At 44.8% G+C, this 18,989-nt stretch overlaps 1 protein-coding gene across 2 annotated transcripts; it reads left to right on the top strand.

Moving 5' to 3' along the window:
* Positions 1-812: 812 nt before the first annotated feature.
* LOC119464301 (26S proteasome regulatory subunit 4) lies at positions 813-13,271 on the top strand. 2 transcript variants are annotated; one of them, XM_037725211.2, is made up of 10 exons: positions 813-836; positions 1,228-1,293; positions 4,932-5,028; positions 6,663-6,802; positions 8,375-8,503; positions 9,826-9,987; positions 10,671-10,865; positions 11,646-11,746; positions 12,325-12,631; positions 13,073-13,271. In XM_037725211.2, exons 1-10 carry the CDS (start codon positions 834-836, stop codon positions 13,205-13,207), a joined length of 1,335 nt encoding a protein of 444 aa, XP_037581139.1. In that variant the 5' UTR covers positions 813-833; the 3' UTR covers positions 13,208-13,271. The 2 variants fall into 2 exon arrangements, with proteins under 2 accessions (XP_037581139.1, XP_049511742.1); XM_049655785.1 differs by lacking the exon at positions 813-836 and adding an exon at positions 855-876.
* The last annotated feature ends 5,718 nt before the right edge of the window (positions 13,272-18,989 follow it).

Below are 18,989 nucleotides of genomic sequence, written 5' to 3'. Positions count from 1 at the left end.
TGGCATAGTGGATCGGATTGGATTGCCGGTTTGTGTACAGTGCGATAGACGGCAGTTGAGCCATCCGCGTCCGCATTCAATCGCCACCTGTGATCGCCACAGTTCCCGTTATGCGAGATGTGAAGAAAGGTGAAGATTCACAAGCAGCTTGCTCGCTAAGGCGTTGTGCCATATGGTTGAAATCTCGCCACTCCTTCAGGCTGTCATATTATGCTTAAAGCACAGCCATGACAAGTTGGGGCTTTCTTCAGTTTGTTAGTCCGCTTTGGAACCAAACTACATGCTTGACAAAATCAAATAAAATTCGCGGCTGAAATTGTTCGCAGCCTGACGAACGAATGAGACGGGACACAGTGCTGGCATTACTAAGCAATGAGCATAGAATGCAACGAGTGAGTAGAAAGTCTCGACCATGATCAAGTTGGTTGTAACTTAGGTAGCAAGAACGATGCGCTTTGGTGCACTACTGTAAACTTTGCTGTTTCTTTAGACGTTGCAGCTCGTATGCTTGTTCCTCGTGATCAACATTCGAAGACTCGGATGTTCAAGTAAGATTCTATCATGGTCTAAGCTCGTTAACACAAAAATTTATCAAGCAACAACACAACCGACTAGTCGCTTAAAACAAGAACTGAAACTAAGAAACTGGTAAACCTAAAAGGTAAAAGCAACATTAACTCGTAGTAATATGTTGTCCAACTAATATAAATTTAAACGTTGTTGCTTTAAAAACTGTTTAATACCTGCGTTATTGGAGGCTACGCTGTTTTAAATACAGTGACTGCCGGCGATAAATTAGCGATTGTCACCGACATCAATCTGCCGTCGCCGAAATGGTGAGCAAGTCATCGCGATTGTCTTGATGTCATAGAAATTGTACTTTTCATGATAGCGTGTTATTGTTTAAGATAACGGTGAAAGTTCTTAAGTGTAACCTGCGTTGCATGTTCATGTTATATCAGGAGCATAAGTAAAGTATGGGCAATTGGTTGCTAAGCTTGTAGGTGTCCGCGGCTTGGTGGAATGACTAAACAGAACTCATTATCCCACTATATAGACGTTTAAAGATTCACAATAAGATTTTAATTGTATAAGCGTATGCAGAGTCTCCGAGTGCTTTGTTGGTCTTTTTCGTTACTTTGTTCGCGGACTGTGTACTACCTTCAACGAGGTGCTCACTGTGCGACGCCGTAGGTGTGCTCACGAATTTCTCTTGGTCATTCACAGGGTCAGAATCAGTCTCAAGGCGGCAGCGGTGGAGGTGGATCCGGCGGGGACAAGAAGGATGATAAGGTACCGTGTTTACGTGTGCGCATGAGTGAAGTGTGCCTAGGACTGCGAAGTTGGCAGAGGTATGTCATTCGGATTGGTGAAAGCCTGGATGTTAACTATTCTTAATACGTGTTTCGACCCCGGAGTTGGTACGCACTTGTGTCTTGAACGTGAATGGGTGCGTTGCGATGCAAAGAAGCCAGTATCTGGTCGTTGCTAGTCGGTTTGCGAGAGAATGATTGAGGAACAGGGGAAGACACAATGACGTACGAGCCACAAACCTTTGTTTCTCTGCGGTGCGGCGCTTAAGACATACCAAATCTGTACTTATGTTTTAGGTAAAGAAAGTTCTTAATCGCCAAGTGTTACATCAGCTGATAAACATGTCGCCGGGATAACAAGTCCATTTAAATTTTAGGTGTCTGTTGTGGACCACGCGTTGTATAGGTCACTACTGCGCCGTTCTGTCCGAAAGGCAAGCGCTGACGACGTCTGGCGACTTTCACTGGCGCTCGAGTGAACTGCTGCACTTTGCTACATTGTAAAAAATGAATGCAAGTCACCCTCTGGCTACCTGGCATTTCGTTGCAAGCTGCACAATCAGTTTACAACAGAAATAATAGAGGCCCACGTGACCCCAAAGCATGATGATAAACTATTTTTCTTTTATGGCCGGTGCAAAGCCGACGAGAAGAAAGGGAGTTTTAAAAAATAGCCTCATCTGCCCTGCATTTTGTCACGCGTGCTTCCTTTAATTTTCACTTGATTAGTTGTTTCCTTCTGCTTATCTCACTTTGCCTGCTCTGTTTAGCCTGGAGCGCATCAGAATAAAGTATAAACCCCATGCAAGCGATCTTGTGCACAACGGCGACAAGTGACGAAATGAGATGGCTGTCGCATTCACTCGTCACCTACAAGTCAAACCTCACGTTATGGTGGCTAGATGGGTAGGTGTGCCGACCGAGAGTAGTTCACCACTTCTCCGCATCATGACGCAGAAGTGGCGTTGCGGACAGTATAATGGTTCAGCTGCGCGCAACATCGGCTGTCCTGTGTAGACGAGCAGCGTGTTTGATAGTATCGCTGCCTCTGATTTTAGCCTTGATGTAAGCGTTATGATACCGTCCTGAGCAGTGTAGGCAATGCCAGAATGAGGAATTTGTTATTGTCGTCTAGTCAGAAAACACGAAATGCTGAAGTCAATTTCCTAGCTTGGCGACTGGTCACATTTATTGGTATACAAACGGGGCGCTCCAGCCCATTGCATTAAAGATGTAGGCGGATTTTTCTATGCATAATACAATACTGCAATGATTTTATACGGTATATGGGAACACATTTACGCGATATTTACCGAGTTCTAAAGGTTTAATTTCGAGAAATTTATTGCTTGGGGGGGGGGCATGGCAGCATTTATGCATGGCTTTACTGCCTTGGCATGGCAGCATTTTGTCTAATTCCACAAGGAGGGAGCTGGCTTCTTATGCAGATTTAATTAGCAGTCGTTACACCACCGTAGCCTGGACAGGAACATTTGCTCGCACATATGATCACATGCTCCCAGGACGATGACTTTGGTGAGCGTGATGCTTTTTCTGTTTTTCACGCAAACGAAAAACGCGGCAGCCATTCTACCTTCCAATGATTGCCTGGTCCAGTGGCCGTGAGACAGAACACACGAGCTGATGATTTCAGCAAGCGTAGGTGTAGAAAACTGAAAGTCATTGTCGCCATTTGTACAGGCTTCATTAACATCTCGTTCCTGGGATCTCTCCGCATTCTCAGAACAGCTTGCTGCCTTAATCACCTGTTGTGATCGCGGTCGACCCCCAAGAATTCTTCGTTTTCTTTTTTGGGGATCATCACTTTTGAGAAATAGGCGGGAGTGCCTGGCAGAATTGATGGCACTGCATCGTTGGTAAGCCGTGGACGCCCCCATGGAATCAGGTCAACCTCTCCATTGACCACATGGGTGAAATCGCGCAATGTTCTTGAAAGTGTCGCTCGCACACAGTTGGTATCGGCTGCAGTTGATTGTCCGCTCGATGAAGGGCCAGTTCCCATTTCCTAAAAAGGTCAGGGTTTTTTGGCACCAAATACTTTAGGCTTCTTTCTCAGAGATTTAGAAACCGACTTGCAGTTCGGAGCGAAGCAGTAAGTGTCCTTGGTGGTTTTAGGTGCTGCAATACTGCCGCTAAATTTTCCGACCAGGAACGTTCCACATCTCTTAGGAACTTTCAAACATTAAGAGAGGCCCGGAGTTCTTCACCTTTTAAACAGACACGAACAGACGACATACAGCTATTCTAATATGGACTTTATTTCTTGCGGAGCCGTTATACTGACCGCAGCGCCAATTTTGCGTCATGATGCAGAGAAGCGGTGAACTACGAAGTTCCAGACGTGCCGGTCGGCACACCTACCCATCTAGCCACCGTACCCACGTGAGCAACTTTGGTCGACGTCTCCCCAGTGTTGCCTGTACGAGGGCCGCAAAAACCCGCCGAAACTGGCATCACGCATGTACTAATAAATTAAGTTGATTTGTTTTGCTGTGCAAAGCAGCATGAAGTATTTCTGAAGGTCTTGCCGTAGGTTCTTTTATCTTTGCACATGTCAAAATTTGATCATTTGCTCGTTTCGTGCGACAGTAGGTAGTGGCACTGTTGTGCATCCTGTTACGGCTTCGCGCTAATGGCTAGTCGCTGATAGCACTTCTGGGCGACGAGCAATGAATTCTAGTTTTTTAAAGTCAAGCAACGAGAACGAGCAATCTGTTCACGCGACGGCCTCTTTTATCACTGTCACACAAAATCCTCATGGGGTTTGGGCTTAAAGTTACATTTCTTAGTCAGTACTGCATTGCAACTCATTTTCTTACCCCTGTCCTTCATATGCTCATACTGCATGTACAGTGCTCAAAAATTGAAATGCAAACAGCAATGAATGTCTTTCACGTGTAATTACATGGAAGTCTGACATGTAATTGCTCTGTAGCTGGTTCCTAAACACGGAGTTGTCCCATGTGTACATTTTGGAGTCTGAGCTAAGCCGCTTTTACGAATGCAGGTAAATCTGAATACGAAACAGCACATTGTTAAAGTTTCGAAATTGCTTGTGTTTCAATTTTTTAGCGCTGCTTGTAATGTCCTGCCAACTAGTGTCTTCAACAGGGAGCATAATGCCATGAACGGAATAGGGTGTTGCAGATGCTGAGTGCTCTTCATCTTGAATCGCTGCAGTCAAGATGCACCAAACTGAGACTAAAGCTCTTGGATTTAATATAAAACGACAAAGTCAACATTAACACAAATTGCTTTACCTGTGTCCCATTTCTCACGCGAACACTCGTCAAAACCACGGAACAGTGATACAGGAGCTATGTGCCATGACTGACATATGTAGATAATAATTTTTTCATAAGACAATAAATGGAAGGAATTGCCTCAGGGCTGGTTGAAAGTATCAATGTGGTCATATTTATGAAATGGTGTGATTTTTTGGCTATGTAATTTTGTTTTACAGTGTTGGTGTTCTATTGTTCTTTGACATTTGCATTTTCTGTATGTTCACTCCTGCTCGCACTCAATGGGGTCTGCAGTATTTATAAATAAATGAATTAATGATGCCATTTAGGCTTGTCATTGGTGTGCTTACAGGACAAGAAGCGCAAACACGAGCCACCAATTCCGAGCCGTGTGGGCAAGCGTAAGAAGCGCACCAGGGGACCTGAGGCTGCGAGCAAGCTTCCACTCGGTGAGTTGTGGCATTGCCTCATGAAAATTTGTAGTCATGTGCCAAAAATAGCGCATCTGGCAGATTATTAGCTTAGACCACGTGCAGCTTGTGATGCAGCAGGGGCCCATGATATGAAAGGAAAACCCAAGCGATGGCCACACTAGCGTGTCGTCTGCAACATCATGTGGCTTTGGTGCCTTAAGTGCAGAGCTCATACAACTCCCTGAAATCATTAAAAAACGTTGGAATTTTAGAAAATGACATTCAAAGGCCCTTAAAGCTCCTTGAAGATAAATGCACTTCTTGAATTTCGTTAAAACTGGAGTCAACTCAGTGGCTGCATATCTAAAAAATTGCAGCTATGAAGATGGAAATTCATGTGTATGAATAAAGTGTCTTTTAACATTCTTTGAATTTTGGCTTTCAGAAACCTTGAAATAGTAAAATTTTTGTTAAGCTTGGAGTTAAATGTTCTGTACAAATACTGTAAACGGTTTAACAAGATATATCCCAGGCTGGAACCATTGTTTAGAATAGAATTGCCACCTTTACCAAGAAAGAAGAAAATTTAAGCAAGCAGGGGGCGGAGGTGGGGATTGCCTTTATTTTGTAAAATATTGTTTAGGCATGAATACAAACAAAACTAAAAGAAAATTAAGTGATACACCCAGTAAAATCTTTGCATAATTGAAATCAATTGAAAGTTTGCTACACTTTCGATATATTCATGCTCTTCTTGGTGCAGATAATTTAGTCTCAGGCATATTAATAGCCTGCACACAACATAGCAATATGTGGAAATCAAGATGACAACAAAATACGGTATGCTTTACAGAACTGAAGAAAATTGGATTAATCAGGGAGAAGTTAATTTGCGTCAATTCAGTCGTCTATGCATGAAAGCGCGACAGTCACAGAGCGTTTGTGATGTTGATTTTACTTTGCTGATTTAATGACAACTGAAAAATCGGCAAATGGCATGCCAGTGTTGGGTCGGGGTTGGTAGCCGGCACCGTAAGGGGAACACTGGTTGTGCCAGTAGAAGGCCAGCCCTGTTGCAGCCCTAGTTTCGACACAGGAACTTGTCTTTGTCGGTGCTCCAGCCTGGTACATCCCCTTGTTTGAGCAGTGCTCATCACTTCAAGGTACTGACTTCCTGTGGCGTTTTGTTTATCTTTGATGCCATGAGGTAGCATACGAGGGTTTATCGGCCACTTGCCCGCTCCCAAGTTCACGCAGTACGTAATGCCTGTGGTTGAGAGGATGTTCCACATCTACTGCCATGGCCACGAGTGGCACTGGCCGACGCTCCCGTGGCTAGAGCTGGAGAACACTAATACCCAAACCCACTGTGGTAGCCCAGTGGCTACGGCGCTGCACTCGTGAGCTCGAGGTCACGTATTTGAGCCCTGCTGCAATAGCCACATTTGAATAGGGGCGGAATGCAAAAACGTTTGCGTACAGTGCGTAGGGTGCATGTTAAAGAACCCCATGCGGTTAAAATTGTTTTGTAGCTCCCTTCCCCCCGCTAAGCCTCATAATCAAGTTGTTGGTTTGGCGCGTAAAATTCCAGAATTTAAATTTTAACTGTCATCCGCACTCGTTTCATGTTTTAAGCCACCGTGCTGAGTGATGGCCTGGTAATTGTGCAGTGACACCTCACACACGATGCCGGCTAAAGCTGCTGAAGCAGGAGCGCATCAAGGACTACCTCCTGATGGAGGAAGAGTTCCTGCGCAACCAGGAACGCCTCAAGCCGCAGGAGGAGAAGCACGAGGAAGAGCGCTCCAAGGTAGGGACAGACTCGTTGCTTCGTCCCCTTCTTCTGCAGTTCCCTTCCTTTTTTAATAAGTTGGGCTAGTGTTATCTGCAGCATGCTCAAGTCGCGGCACTATTATGGAGGCTAGGCATGTCGCAGTAAAGTGCTGAGATATCCCGCTTGATGGCCATCTGTGACTATGAAAGACAGTGAGGATGGTAAAGTTATGGCAACGCGACAAGGACATGTTTATATTTTCTTCCTCTTACCTTTTTCTTTGTGTTGATGTTTTTTAATGGTGCCATGGGGGGACATGTTAAGATTGAAGATTGGGTGTGTTGGTATAGCATACTAGAAGTTGGATTGCACAACATTTTGACAGGACACAAAGAAGAGAAACACACACGCGACAAAGCGCTTACAGGGACATGGCATGGAACATGATATGGTTGCCGAGCTATGCTCAGTTTATCATTGCAACTGAGAGTAGAGGATCCAGTATGTTGATACTGTCGCAGTTTCACCCAAAAGGCGAAGCATCAATTGCGATAGCAAATTAGTCGAGAGCTATGTGGAGTAAGGATAGTAGGTTTTATCAGCTGTATAAACTTGGGCATGCAACAGCACCAGCAACGCACAAAACTGTTGTCGACGCCGGTGCCTTTGGGGGCGGCTCGGAGGTTTTTGATGAGATCAGAACGAGACACTCGCCGAGCAGCCTCGGAAGTCTTTACCACCTTCTCGCCTCGCAATGTTTTTATATAAATACACATTTGGTGCCGCAGCTAAACGTCGCTTCCCGTGAAAGCGCGCGTCCTTCGCGCGCTTTCGCTTGCACATACAGCATACGGTGCGCGGCGACAATTGCATCGCCGTTGGACTCTATACGGAACTTCACGGCGACGACAACGCCGACGGCAGAAATCCACTGGGAATAAAACTGGGCTCTCAGTATGCATTCTAATGCGAAATTTCAATTTGAAATCGCTGCCACTAAGCCCCAGCGAGCGGCAGTGACCGCCATTTTGGCATGACTTGTTTCACACCAAGAAGTATGGGGCGACTGCTGTGTCGTCTGCTCTGAAACGTCCCCAAACCATGCGAGCACTGTGCCCGACTCCTAGCTCCATACACTCTGGCACCCAATGGCACAGCGAGAATGTTGTCGTTGCACAGTGCCCATAATTCTTCCGCTCACGTGATGAGAACACTTGCAAAAAATGAAACCACGTGTATACTGTGCACACTGACCTCGCAGATTGCACTCGACTTCTTACTCGTCCAGTGTTGCCAGACTGCTGTATGGTTCTACTGCAAAACATTTTTTTAAATACAAGCTTTCTGCCACACGAAATGCGCTCAAATTTCACCAGCCTGCTGTGGGACGCATATGGTTTGATGCATAACTCAAGCTTGAAAATTTGGTGTCAGGGCCCCTTTAAATCTAACGCACAAGTGCTTTCCTTCCTAAAGGAATTGTAGCGGACAGTGTTACATCGCTGTTCTGCTTGTGCCTGTCGCGCAGCCTTGCCACAATATTTTGCGAATGTACTCTTGCATTTCCCTGGATGTGCTCTCAGCTTGTCCTGGTTGTGTCATTTGCAGGTGGATGACCTCAGGGGCAGCCCGATGTCAGTCGGTACCTTGGAGGAGATTATCGACGACAGCCATGCCATTGTCTCAACATCCGTGGGCAGCGAGCACTACGTCAGTATGCTGTCCTTCGTCGACAAAGTGAGTGTGCTCGAGTAGTCAAATTTCCTAATTGAATCTGAAAATGGCCTTCGAAACGGATATTGCATTTATTTTACCGTGGCTTCTCATTATTAGATGCGAGTATTGTTAAAACCAGTAATGCTATCAATGGGTTTGACTGTACTTCTTTCTGTCTATTGAAAATGTTTGAATATGTGTCCCCTCTGTGTGTGTGGGTGTTTTTTTTTTTCTTTTTTTATTAATTTAATTCAATTTCAAATATGAAATTCCTGTATCAAGTGTATATCAGATATATTAAGGGCTATTTGACTTGTATCAGAATTTAAAATATTTGCACATCCGTAGTGATTGTATCAGTTGCTGGAGAGAGCTGTGTGCTTAAAGGGCCCCTCACCAGGCGCCTTAGCAAATTTGGGTTATGCACTGGAAGTTGCAAGGCACCACCTGGGCAACGTCCCCAAACCTCAGTTATTTTTCACACTGGTTAATTATTAGAGGAGGTAGGAGAAATGGAAATGTTGCGACGCCTTGCTGCCGGGAGGTGAGCATCACTGCCAGCATGGACACGCCCCCCCCCCCCCCCCCCCCCCTATCTGCAAGTCGTGGTAACCATTGTAAGGCTCTTGCTCAAGTTACTAGGGGTATCAACGCGCGTCCGTTCAGAAAAGAATTTAAGTTTGCAGTTAAACACGTTGAGCATGCCAGACAGCCATACGAAATGCCATTTAAGGATTTCTCAAAGAAAATGCACTGTGTGAAAAGGGTTCCCGGCTGCGTAGCATGTGGTGGGTAGTCATGGACGGTGGAGAGTGCCACTGGGAAACAGTCTGTTGTCACACCTGAAGTTGCAGTTTCTATTCCTCACTGCAGTTACATAATTTCGATGGAGGCAGATTGCAAGAATGCTCAAACTTTGGGTGCACATTAAAGAACGCCGAGTGCTTGAAATTTAGCCAGAGCCTTCTACTAGGCTGTATCTTATAGCATGTGTGTATTTTTGGGACAGTAAGCCCCTTTACGAAATCATTTTACTTGTTTTTGTTTATCTTTGTGCTCTGTTACTTGCAAATACAGACCAACAACTAGCTGAATGAAATCCGACTGGGAAATGTTTAAGTAGAACACCCAATAAGTGCACTTTCTCGAGAATGCGATGTCACACCGCTGTGCATATGGTCGCTAAAGGTGGCATGAACTCTGGTCTAAGCATAAGAGCCAGAACTACACTGATATAACACAAGCTGGAGATAGTGTAAATGGAAGTGGCGTGTACTAGTTAGGCCTGTATTGATACGTTTCATTCCGTGAGAATAGTACATGTTCCTCACTCATGCTTGCAGGACCAGCTGGAGCCCGGATGTTCGGTGCTGCTCAACCATAAGGTCCACGCGGTGGTCGGCGTGCTGTCAGACGATGCAGACCCCATGGTGGCCGTCATGAAGCTCGAGAAGGCGCCCCAGGAAACTTATGCCGACATTGGAGGGCTCGACCAGCAAATTCAGGTAAAAGGGCACAGGTTTGAGCAAGTTGGTATAACAGAATGGTTATGCCAGGCTTGGCAGGCCGAGAAATGGTGGAGGCCTCCCAAATTTATGCAGGAAAACTAAAATTCATCACCTACCATTTTTCCCGTCAAAAAATATGTGAAGAGTTTTGGTTAACAAGAAAATGCTTACAATGTAAGGTAGAAAGTTGGGCTAGTTCGAATGGAAGTGTACTCGCAGTAAAACAACGGCAAAATGAGAAAAAGTGTGTCCTTCCCATGGGGCCGTTGTTATTACAGGCTGAACTCACTTATGCAAACAATCAATTATTAGGCAGACTACAGGCTGGAGCGACTAAGTTGTCCCGTGTTGCAGAACAAAGCTTAATCGTTCTAACCATATTTAACATTGCCTTTAGTGTTTTTTTAGGCATAAAAGATGTCTGCTTTGATTTAAGGTTCTTTTGGAATAGGTATTGGCATAAAGAGAACCAGGGCATTGTCAGAGTGCAAGTAAACAAGGAAAAGCACGGAAGTTAGCCAGAAGGACATCCACCCTGCACAAGGGTGAGAGGGTTGATATGACTTTTGCAAAAGCCCTACATAATCTCGGAGCTCTCATCTCGTAATTGCTGCTTTTCAGCAATGAACGGGTAAACTAAAAGGCTGGGCCACTAACACTTCCAACAATTTGTCATGCAGGAAATCAAGGAAAGCGTCGAGCTTCCCTTGACACATCCCGAGTACTACGAAGAGATGGGCATCCGACCCCCAAAGGGAGTCATCCTGTATGGACCTCCGGGCACGGGCAAGACTCTGCTTGCCAAGGCTGTCGCCAACCAAACCTCGGCCACCTTCCTGCGTGTCGTCGGCTCCGAGCTGATCCAGAAATACTTGGTACTGTGCCAAGGTTCCTCACAAGTCATGCATTCAAAGTAACTGTAAGCAAGTGAAAGTAGTTGCTTTCATGTAGTTAACTTGTGTAAATGTATAATGTAAGTGTGCTAATCCACGATTTCAATGTAATGAGAGAGAAGGGTGGAAGGAAAGGCAGGGAGGTTAACCAGACTTGGTCCAGTTTGCTACCCTACACATGGGGAGAGTGATGGGGGAGTTACATAAGGTTATTTGCAAATACAACTTTCAAATTTAGTGTAGCACTGCAGAAAGCAGCCGGCAAAACGGTTTACTGAATAGCCAGCCATGGCTTATGAGATTGCGCTGCCCGATCGCGGAGGCCTTAATCTGGTTAGTGCGATGTCAAGTTGTAATTACCACAAGGCCCTATCCTATCGCTTGAGGCTGGTATGTGGCAAGCAATTGCAATTGGTGACAAGAAAAAGTGTGTCGCTGCTCATTTCGGGATACCACAGGGCTCACTCTCTGCAATCTTGAAGTCGAGAGAAGCTATCTTTGACTCCATGAAGAAAAGAACAGATTCCTGATGAAACTGATTAGAATATTGAAATTAACGGACGACCTTTACTGCAAATAAGAATGCTTTACGTGAGTGCACTGCACTTGCAACAAGTTTGAAATATGAATAGCCAATTTTTTGGAGCTGCTTGATTATTTAAACACAGCATCGCTACCTACTCCATAGAATCGACTTGCAGCTGTTCTGTTTTATTGCTTGTTTGCATCAAGTTGCTGTTTGCACTGTTTTTATGTGTGCAGGGAGATGGCCCCAAGCTTGTTCGAGAGCTGTTCCGGGTAGCTGAAGAGCATGCACCATCCATTGTGTTCATCGATGAGATCGACGCTGTAGGAACAAAACGGTGTGCATGTTTTCCTTTTCTCTTCCTCTTTATATGGTTCTTCATCACGAAAGCTGAGGAGCGTGATTTTAGCTGATGGTTCAACACTTAGTTCAATTAATTAGTTCATCTGCTTGAAGCAAAATTGTGTGTGCTTTCTGATTTTGGATGAAAATGCAAAGCTAAGTGTACCACCAATTTCTGCTGAGCAGCACTGTTTGCAAATCCAACTTATGAGTATGTATATCGTACCGATGATTGATTATTGTATCGATGGTGTTTGCCGTTCTGTTCATTCTACAGACACTGTGGTCAGCAAAGTTCTGTGGAATGAAACTTCTCTCGTTATCTCAGCTTGGTGACTAGTAACTAGAAGCCAACTAGGCTGTTAGTGGTTTTCTTGTAGATGGTGGATCTATGACAGTGAGCTGCAGTGTCGCCATGTTTAATATGGCTACAGAAAGGGTCAACAAGGCAAATGACTTTACTGTTCTGAAGATGTCAGTTAGATGTCTTTTAAAATTGAAAGGTTTTCTTTTGCTTTTGTGAAGGTGTCACCAGCGAACTTGGTTTCTCTTGCTTGCTGTTCTCTTTGTCAGGTATGACTCCAACTCCGGCGGGGAGAGAGAGATCCAGCGGACCATGCTGGAGCTGCTGAACCAGTTGGATGGCTTCGACTCGCGTGGTGACGTCAAGGTGGTCATGGCGACCAACCGCATTGAGACCCTCGACCCAGCCCTGATCCGGCCCGGCCGCATCGACCGCAAGATTGAGTTCCCACTGCCAGACGAGCGGACGCGGCGGCGCATCTTCCAGATCCACACGGCACGCATGACGCTCGCTGGCGATGTCAACTGTGACGACCTGGTTGCCGCTAAGGATGACCTGTCGGGTGCAGACATTAAGGTCAGTAGGAACCTAGGTGAACGCCGCTTTGCATACGCTAATGAATGATGCATTATTGTTTAGTATTGTCAGCATTTTTGTGCATTCTAGAAAAGGTGTTTCACGAGTCATCAGTCCAGTAAGAATAACGCACTAATTCGCCATCGCTCTGCTAGCCTCCTGGTTAGCTGAGATGGTAGAGCGACCGCCCGGGAAAGGTGTTGGTTCTCAGTTCAATCCCCCGATCGGAACAGATTTTTCTTCAACTGCGGGTGCACCGGAAGTTTGGGCTCCTACAACATCTAAAGCCATTTGGCACCAACCTGCTAAACTGGATACATATTGGAATTGATCTGGCTGTTGGAGCAGTACGTAAATGGAGTGTCATGACTTGGTTTTAATTTATTCCCGTGTTGTCCAGACATGTCTAAATACTCTTATCAAATGGATTTTGCGATGCAGGCCATCTGCACCGAAGCCGGACTCATGGCACTACGCGAGAGGCGCATGAAGGTGACCAGCGAGGACTTCCGAAAGTCTAAAGAGAACGTCCTGTACCGAAAGAAGGAAGGAAGCCCGGAGGGTCTCTACCTGTGACCTTGTCAGCTTCCCCAGAATCCTGTGTGGAGGCTAATAAAAGTGTTTACCTTGCTTACCTTCACATATTGATCTGTGCATTTCTTTTTACATCAAATGCAAATGTGAACTCCAATATACCAGCAGATACGCCTGCATGAAAGGTGGGTCACATGATAAACTGCGAGTAACGTGTGGCTGCATTAAGAAGCAAAGGATTTCAGAAAGGGGGAAACCGGGAGTGATTGACGGTGTCAAACAAAAACGTCGCTGGAACCAACATTTTGACAAGTGGACTTGACTCTATTGAGGCAACAACCGCTTTCCTGACAGTGTTTGTATGGCTCGAGCAAACACTATGAAAGAAAGCAGATCAGAACGATGAACAAGTGATGCTTGTCAGAGAATCTGCTTCTAAGGGTGCTGTTACAGATCAGGTAAGAATATGTTTCAAGGATGTCTTGGAGGCATATGTGAAGAAGCGGATGAGGCTAAGTAGGGCTCACTGTATAAGCCTCGCATGTGAACATGCCGTAGTGAGTGAGTTAATGCTAGCCTGTGGCTGAATTCAGTCCTCGGAGCGCATCAGCACCTTGAGCGTTCATAGTCGGCAAAAAGTTGGCCTACATCATTAGCAAACAACTGTTATCGGTAGCTATGTCATACCAAAGCAGTAATGGTTATCATAATAATCGTTCTCGTAGTGTACCCAACAATTGTTGCATCCCTGTTACACAAGCGCCAACCATGTCAGCCCACCTGGTTATAAAAACTGCGCAAAAAGATGGAAGACAGACGCACACAAGTTAATGTAACACCTGCATGTGTTTCCCGCAAGAGTCAACACCCAATCGACGAGTTAATGCTTGCTGTATGTTAATGGTGCCAACTGCTTTCAAGACACTACGCGAGAGTTTGACTGAGCTATACCAGCACATCCTCTATGAATGGTTAGGTACATTGCTCCGTTGATGGGAGTGTCTTCTATTAAAATTGGGATAAAATTTTGTGTAGGAAACAGGTGCAAGGGTGCGAGTTTTACATAAAAAAGAAGGAAATAGTGCAGATTCCGAAGAAAGGAAACTGCAGATTGTTTCTCTAATTTGATAGTGGATCGAGCTAATGTGCAGTTCACAAGGCCTCAGTAAAAAAAAAAAATTCGTTCCTGTTCAAGAACTGCTGATTTGAATTGTTTCGTGAAACTTTCGTTCGACTTTTCACACACCATTGAAGCCTGCGGGAAGGGATACTCAATTCCCTCACCAGTTAGTCGATTATTCAGGTAAGCTAACTGGCACAGCTAAGGAGCTAACCATGGTCTGCGATAAATTGTTACATGATTGTGTTGCAGCAGGTCATTCATGCAGAGTAGATGTTGAATGTAGAATGCTTGCACTGAGACAAAAGTGGTGCAGCAAGTATTTGGTCCTAAATATTTGCTGTGGCAACTATTAATTGTCACTGTACTGATATAGCTTTCATTTCTGATGAAAGAACATTCACTGTTATGATTAGCATCAAATATGCCCCATAAGTTAATTTGCTCTCATTTGCAAGGCACCAAATTAAACATTGCAATAAACTCTATAGGGTTCATTGCAAAGTTTACTCCTTTTGATACTAGCAGACCTTTAGACGGCAGTTAACCTTTAGTGTTTTTATTTGGACGCTATGCAGGCGTCACCTATGACGTATTCGTGTTTGCGACAGCACTAAGGTCCCTAGATTTGCTGCTTTAAAAATATCTAGGGACTTTAGACTTGCTCTCGTGGTCTGTTGGTACGAGGAGTGAGCATCTCGGAGGTCATACTCTGTGAATGCCATGAACGTATTGCATTGGGTGGGCATTACAACAATCATATTAATGATTATGCGAGTAATAATTGGAAGTGAGGCCATAGAATAGGCTTTGATACGCAACAACAAGGCCGGTGCAACAACCGAATGTCGGCGCAAACACTGCACTTGGAATGTCCCTAGATTTAGAGACCCTACGTTCTTTATTCTATGACCCTGCGCAGCTACAACAGCTCGTTTGACGGCGCTTCGTGTCGCGAAGCCGCCAGATCATCCTGGCCGTATCGCCATCGGTTACATCGCTGTGCCGCCTCTCCTTGAATTCCTGTCAGTGTTGAGCGAACGAATATGTAGCAGATAACACATAGGAGAGATAACTGCGCTACAAATTGTTGTTAAATGTTCGATCTCGGTTGCCATACGCCGATCAGCGCCCGCCAGCTTATATATATTATCGTAGTGCTGCATATTTTATTCGGCGCGTATAGCTACCTGAGGATGACGCACTCGCGTCATGCCTCGTTGCGTGCATTGTTATTTTTATTGAGGCGGGGCAGTACTTCTGTAAAAACTCTGGGTACGTACTTAATTGTGAGAGGGGCATTCCGCGTTCATCGTGGTCCGGGAAAAACTAGGAAATATTTGTGGTGTGCCCAACGTGGAGTTAGTTAGCCCTAATACCCAGGGAATGTTATGAGCATCATTGTGCACGAAGTCCTTTGTTGGTTTCTTTCAACCCAACTACGTTTTATTGCTCTGTTTTCATATAAGGCATACGTTAAGGACAAACGTCATTAGGTGAAGCCTTTATGAATGACCGAGCCGCAATTGTGAGCCCAAAGGACCGTGCTTGCGTGTTGCGATATCGAAGTATCTCCCCAATCGTCAACGAAAGTGATAGTAAAGGTGGCCAAGTATTTTTCTTCCTAATTGTTTGATGAATAACATGTATGTATGACACACATAACGTCTTGTATATGCGTTGTCTTACAATCTCAGCAACAAAACGAAGACGATTAATTACTGACACTGACGTACGGCTAGGAAAAACTCCGCTGTCCTCGGAACAGATCTCTAGCAAATGTCATTCAGTGCCGATAGGCCTCTTTGTCCACTCGTACCACACCTAATGTAGTTAACTAATTAATTACGCATGTCTTAGATACACGCACACGTTGACTCTCACTAAATCTTGCCCTGTTCGCACATTTCCGGGGTTTTTTGCTCATCTAATCGGCATGCGCTTCGTTATTCAGCCGAATCGATGGCATGGAAATGCATAGCTGATGAGTCATATCTCCATGCGGCATCAAATTGTGCATAAAAGTAAGGGTGAGACGATAAAATAAAACGTAAATAAATCTGGTGCAGTCTCAAATAAAATTTATTGATAAATAAAAAAATTGTTTTCCACAGTTATAATACATGGATGGGTAAATTCTCTTGCATTGCTGTTTATCGCGCTAATCATCTGGAATTGGATTGAGTCCATCGCCAGCCATATTTATAACGCGCACCTGGCGACTCCAACAGCAGTCAGTGAGATCTCGATCTGTCGCACGTCGTGTGCACTTGTGGCTAATCTTCATCTTGGTGTGCGTCTCGATCGTTGGGCATACGCATTGCTTCGTCACCTACCAGCCACCTTTTTCTTTTTTTGAGTTGACATTCGCAAAGGTAAGTATGGCGTCTCATTATGGATAATGGGAGACTGACCTTATTCCTCACTCTTTATACCTTTTATGTCGCGTGATTTCCCCACGCACGTTGACTCCTTAGTCCTCCGACTCTTGCTGAGTACCATTTTTAACCTAGAAGAGTTTTACGGTAGCATGCAATGGCAAAACTTCGTTGCCCCGCCAAGCCGATCGACACAAAGACCTTGTGTACATAAAGCTCTTTGTGTGCACACTCTTTTGAGTCTCACCAGCTCGTACTGTAGTCATTTAGCACATTTATGCGTTTCTACAGCTAGCTTTCCACCGTACGTCCCGTCAAATAATCTGTAATACAATTTTTGTTATTGATTGTAAGTACCTGAATCGCCATATTGAGTTGACCCTAATGGCGTCCGGCATTAGGCTTAACAGGCATTACATATGTCAGGGCTCTTTGTTCGATCTCCTTTGTTTTTAAGGGAATTAATGCAGCCATATATCGTTCGCGGGATGACTGGGTAGTCAGATGTGGGTTACCTTTTCTACTATTTCCCGCGATAGGCCTGGCACCAAACATTGTTTTACTTTTGGTACCGGCGATATCGCACCGTTGATAAGCAGTGCTTCGGGGTACACTTCTCCGCACTTATGCGTGGACAATGTACGAAAATATCGCAAAAGGGATGAATTGATTCGAAACAAAGCTTTGAAACTGCTTTGCAGACAGCAAAGGCAATATGGCGAGAAGCTGTTTGCCTATTCTTTGAACCGAGTTTTTTTTTTTTTTTTTTTTTTTTTTTGTCGAGTGCTCGTTATCTGTATATGCAATCCCGTAGGTGTGTGCATCGCTTCAGAATCACAATTATTATGACAGCGCCAAACGAACACCGTACGTCCCGTCAAATAATCTGTAATACAATTTTTGTTATTGATTGTAAGTACCTGAATCGCCATATCGAGTTGACCCTAATGGCGTCCGGCATTAGGCTTAACAGGCATTACATATGTCAGGGCTCTTTGTTCGATCCCCTTTGTTTTTAAGGGAATTAATGCAGCCATATATCGTTCGCGGGATGACTGGGTAGTCAGATGTGGGTTACCTTTTCTACTATTTCCCGCGATAGGCCTGGCACCAAACATTGTTTTACTTTTGTACCGGCGATATCGCACCGTTGATAAGCAGTGCTTCGGGGTACACTTCTCCGCACTTATGCGTGGACAATGTGCGAAAATATCGCAAAAGGGATGAATTGATTCGAAACAAAGCTTTGAAACTGCTTTGCAGACAGCAAAGGCAATATGGCGAGAAGCTGTTTGCCTATTCTTTGAACCGAGTTTTTTTTTTTTTTTTTTTTGGTCAGAGTGCTCGTTATCTGTATATGCAATCCCGTAGGTGTGTGCATCGCTTCAGAATAACAATTATGACAGCGCCAAACGAACATCGGTAACCCGTTGCACATCCACACCGTAGGTCATCCTGGTAACGTTGGGTCATCCCATCTCACTTGGCCTTAAAAGCCATGTTCCGATTCCTTTGCCACTCATGCATTCAAGGTGTGACAAGGCAGGCGTATTCTTACGATTAAGAAAATAGTCCGTTGTTAATTTCGGCTTGTGTCTAGCTTCTAAGTAGAAGTTTACAACGCTGTATAAAAAGAAACACGTGTGTGAATTGACTGCTGTTGAGGACGGAATGAAGGAGAACCGGTAGCGCAGTGATGTCAGACAGTTGCCTCCTTCCTCTACGGCAGTCAACCATTTTTATTCAGACTCACTCGCTACATTAGCGAACGATGTCCAAACTTCTTACCACACTCTTATCGTTTAATTCGACCTCCTAGCTTCACTTCAGATGCAAATCTTGAAATTATAAGGAGTAAAGGGCGTTTCACATGGTGCGATTTTGCAGTGCGTTTTTCGCAGATGCGAAATTCGCAATCCCGTTGAACATGGATCCACGGCAGCTGCGTTTTTCGCATACTCGTAGCAGAGGGTTTGCAAACTCGTATATTGTTCGGTGAATGTTTTAACAACTTTTTTTTTTTGCTAGGCTAACGACTCTGCAATGTTTCTAAACTATACATTTAAACTCCTGAAAGTTTTATTAACGTAGTTAATGAAAAAAAAAAAAAAAAAGCGAGCCGCCTCCTATTGGTCGTCTGTTTCCACCGCATCTGCGTTTTCGCAGAGAAGTTCGGCACGCCGAACATCGAAAAATCGCACACACGAAGGGTCCAGCGGCCTACCTCCCGTAGCTGCGAATTCGCAAGTGCGAAGCAGATAGAATCGCACCATGTGAAACGGGCTTAACACGGAGATTATTTGATTGGCGTTTCTTCTCGACGCAC

This window comes from Dermacentor silvarum, chromosome 9 (assembly GCF_013339745.2).
Source record: "Dermacentor silvarum isolate Dsil-2018 chromosome 9, BIME_Dsil_1.4, whole genome shotgun sequence".
In the NCBI taxonomy this organism is placed as follows: domain Eukaryota; kingdom Metazoa; phylum Arthropoda; class Arachnida; order Ixodida; family Ixodidae; genus Dermacentor; species Dermacentor silvarum.
Note: the sequence above shows the minus strand (reverse complement) of the source record. Positions and strands in the feature narration are given on the sequence as shown.

Coding starts and splice junctions, on each gene's coding strand:
- LOC119464301 (XM_037725211.2), top strand. Junction 9,988..10,670: donor GGCTCGACCAGCAAATTCAG/GTAAAAGGGCAC, acceptor TTTGTCATGCAG/GAAATCAAGGAAAGCGTCGA. Junction 12,632..13,072: donor TGTCGGGTGCAGACATTAAG/GTCAGTAGGAAC, acceptor TTTGCGATGCAG/GCCATCTGCACCGAAGCCGG.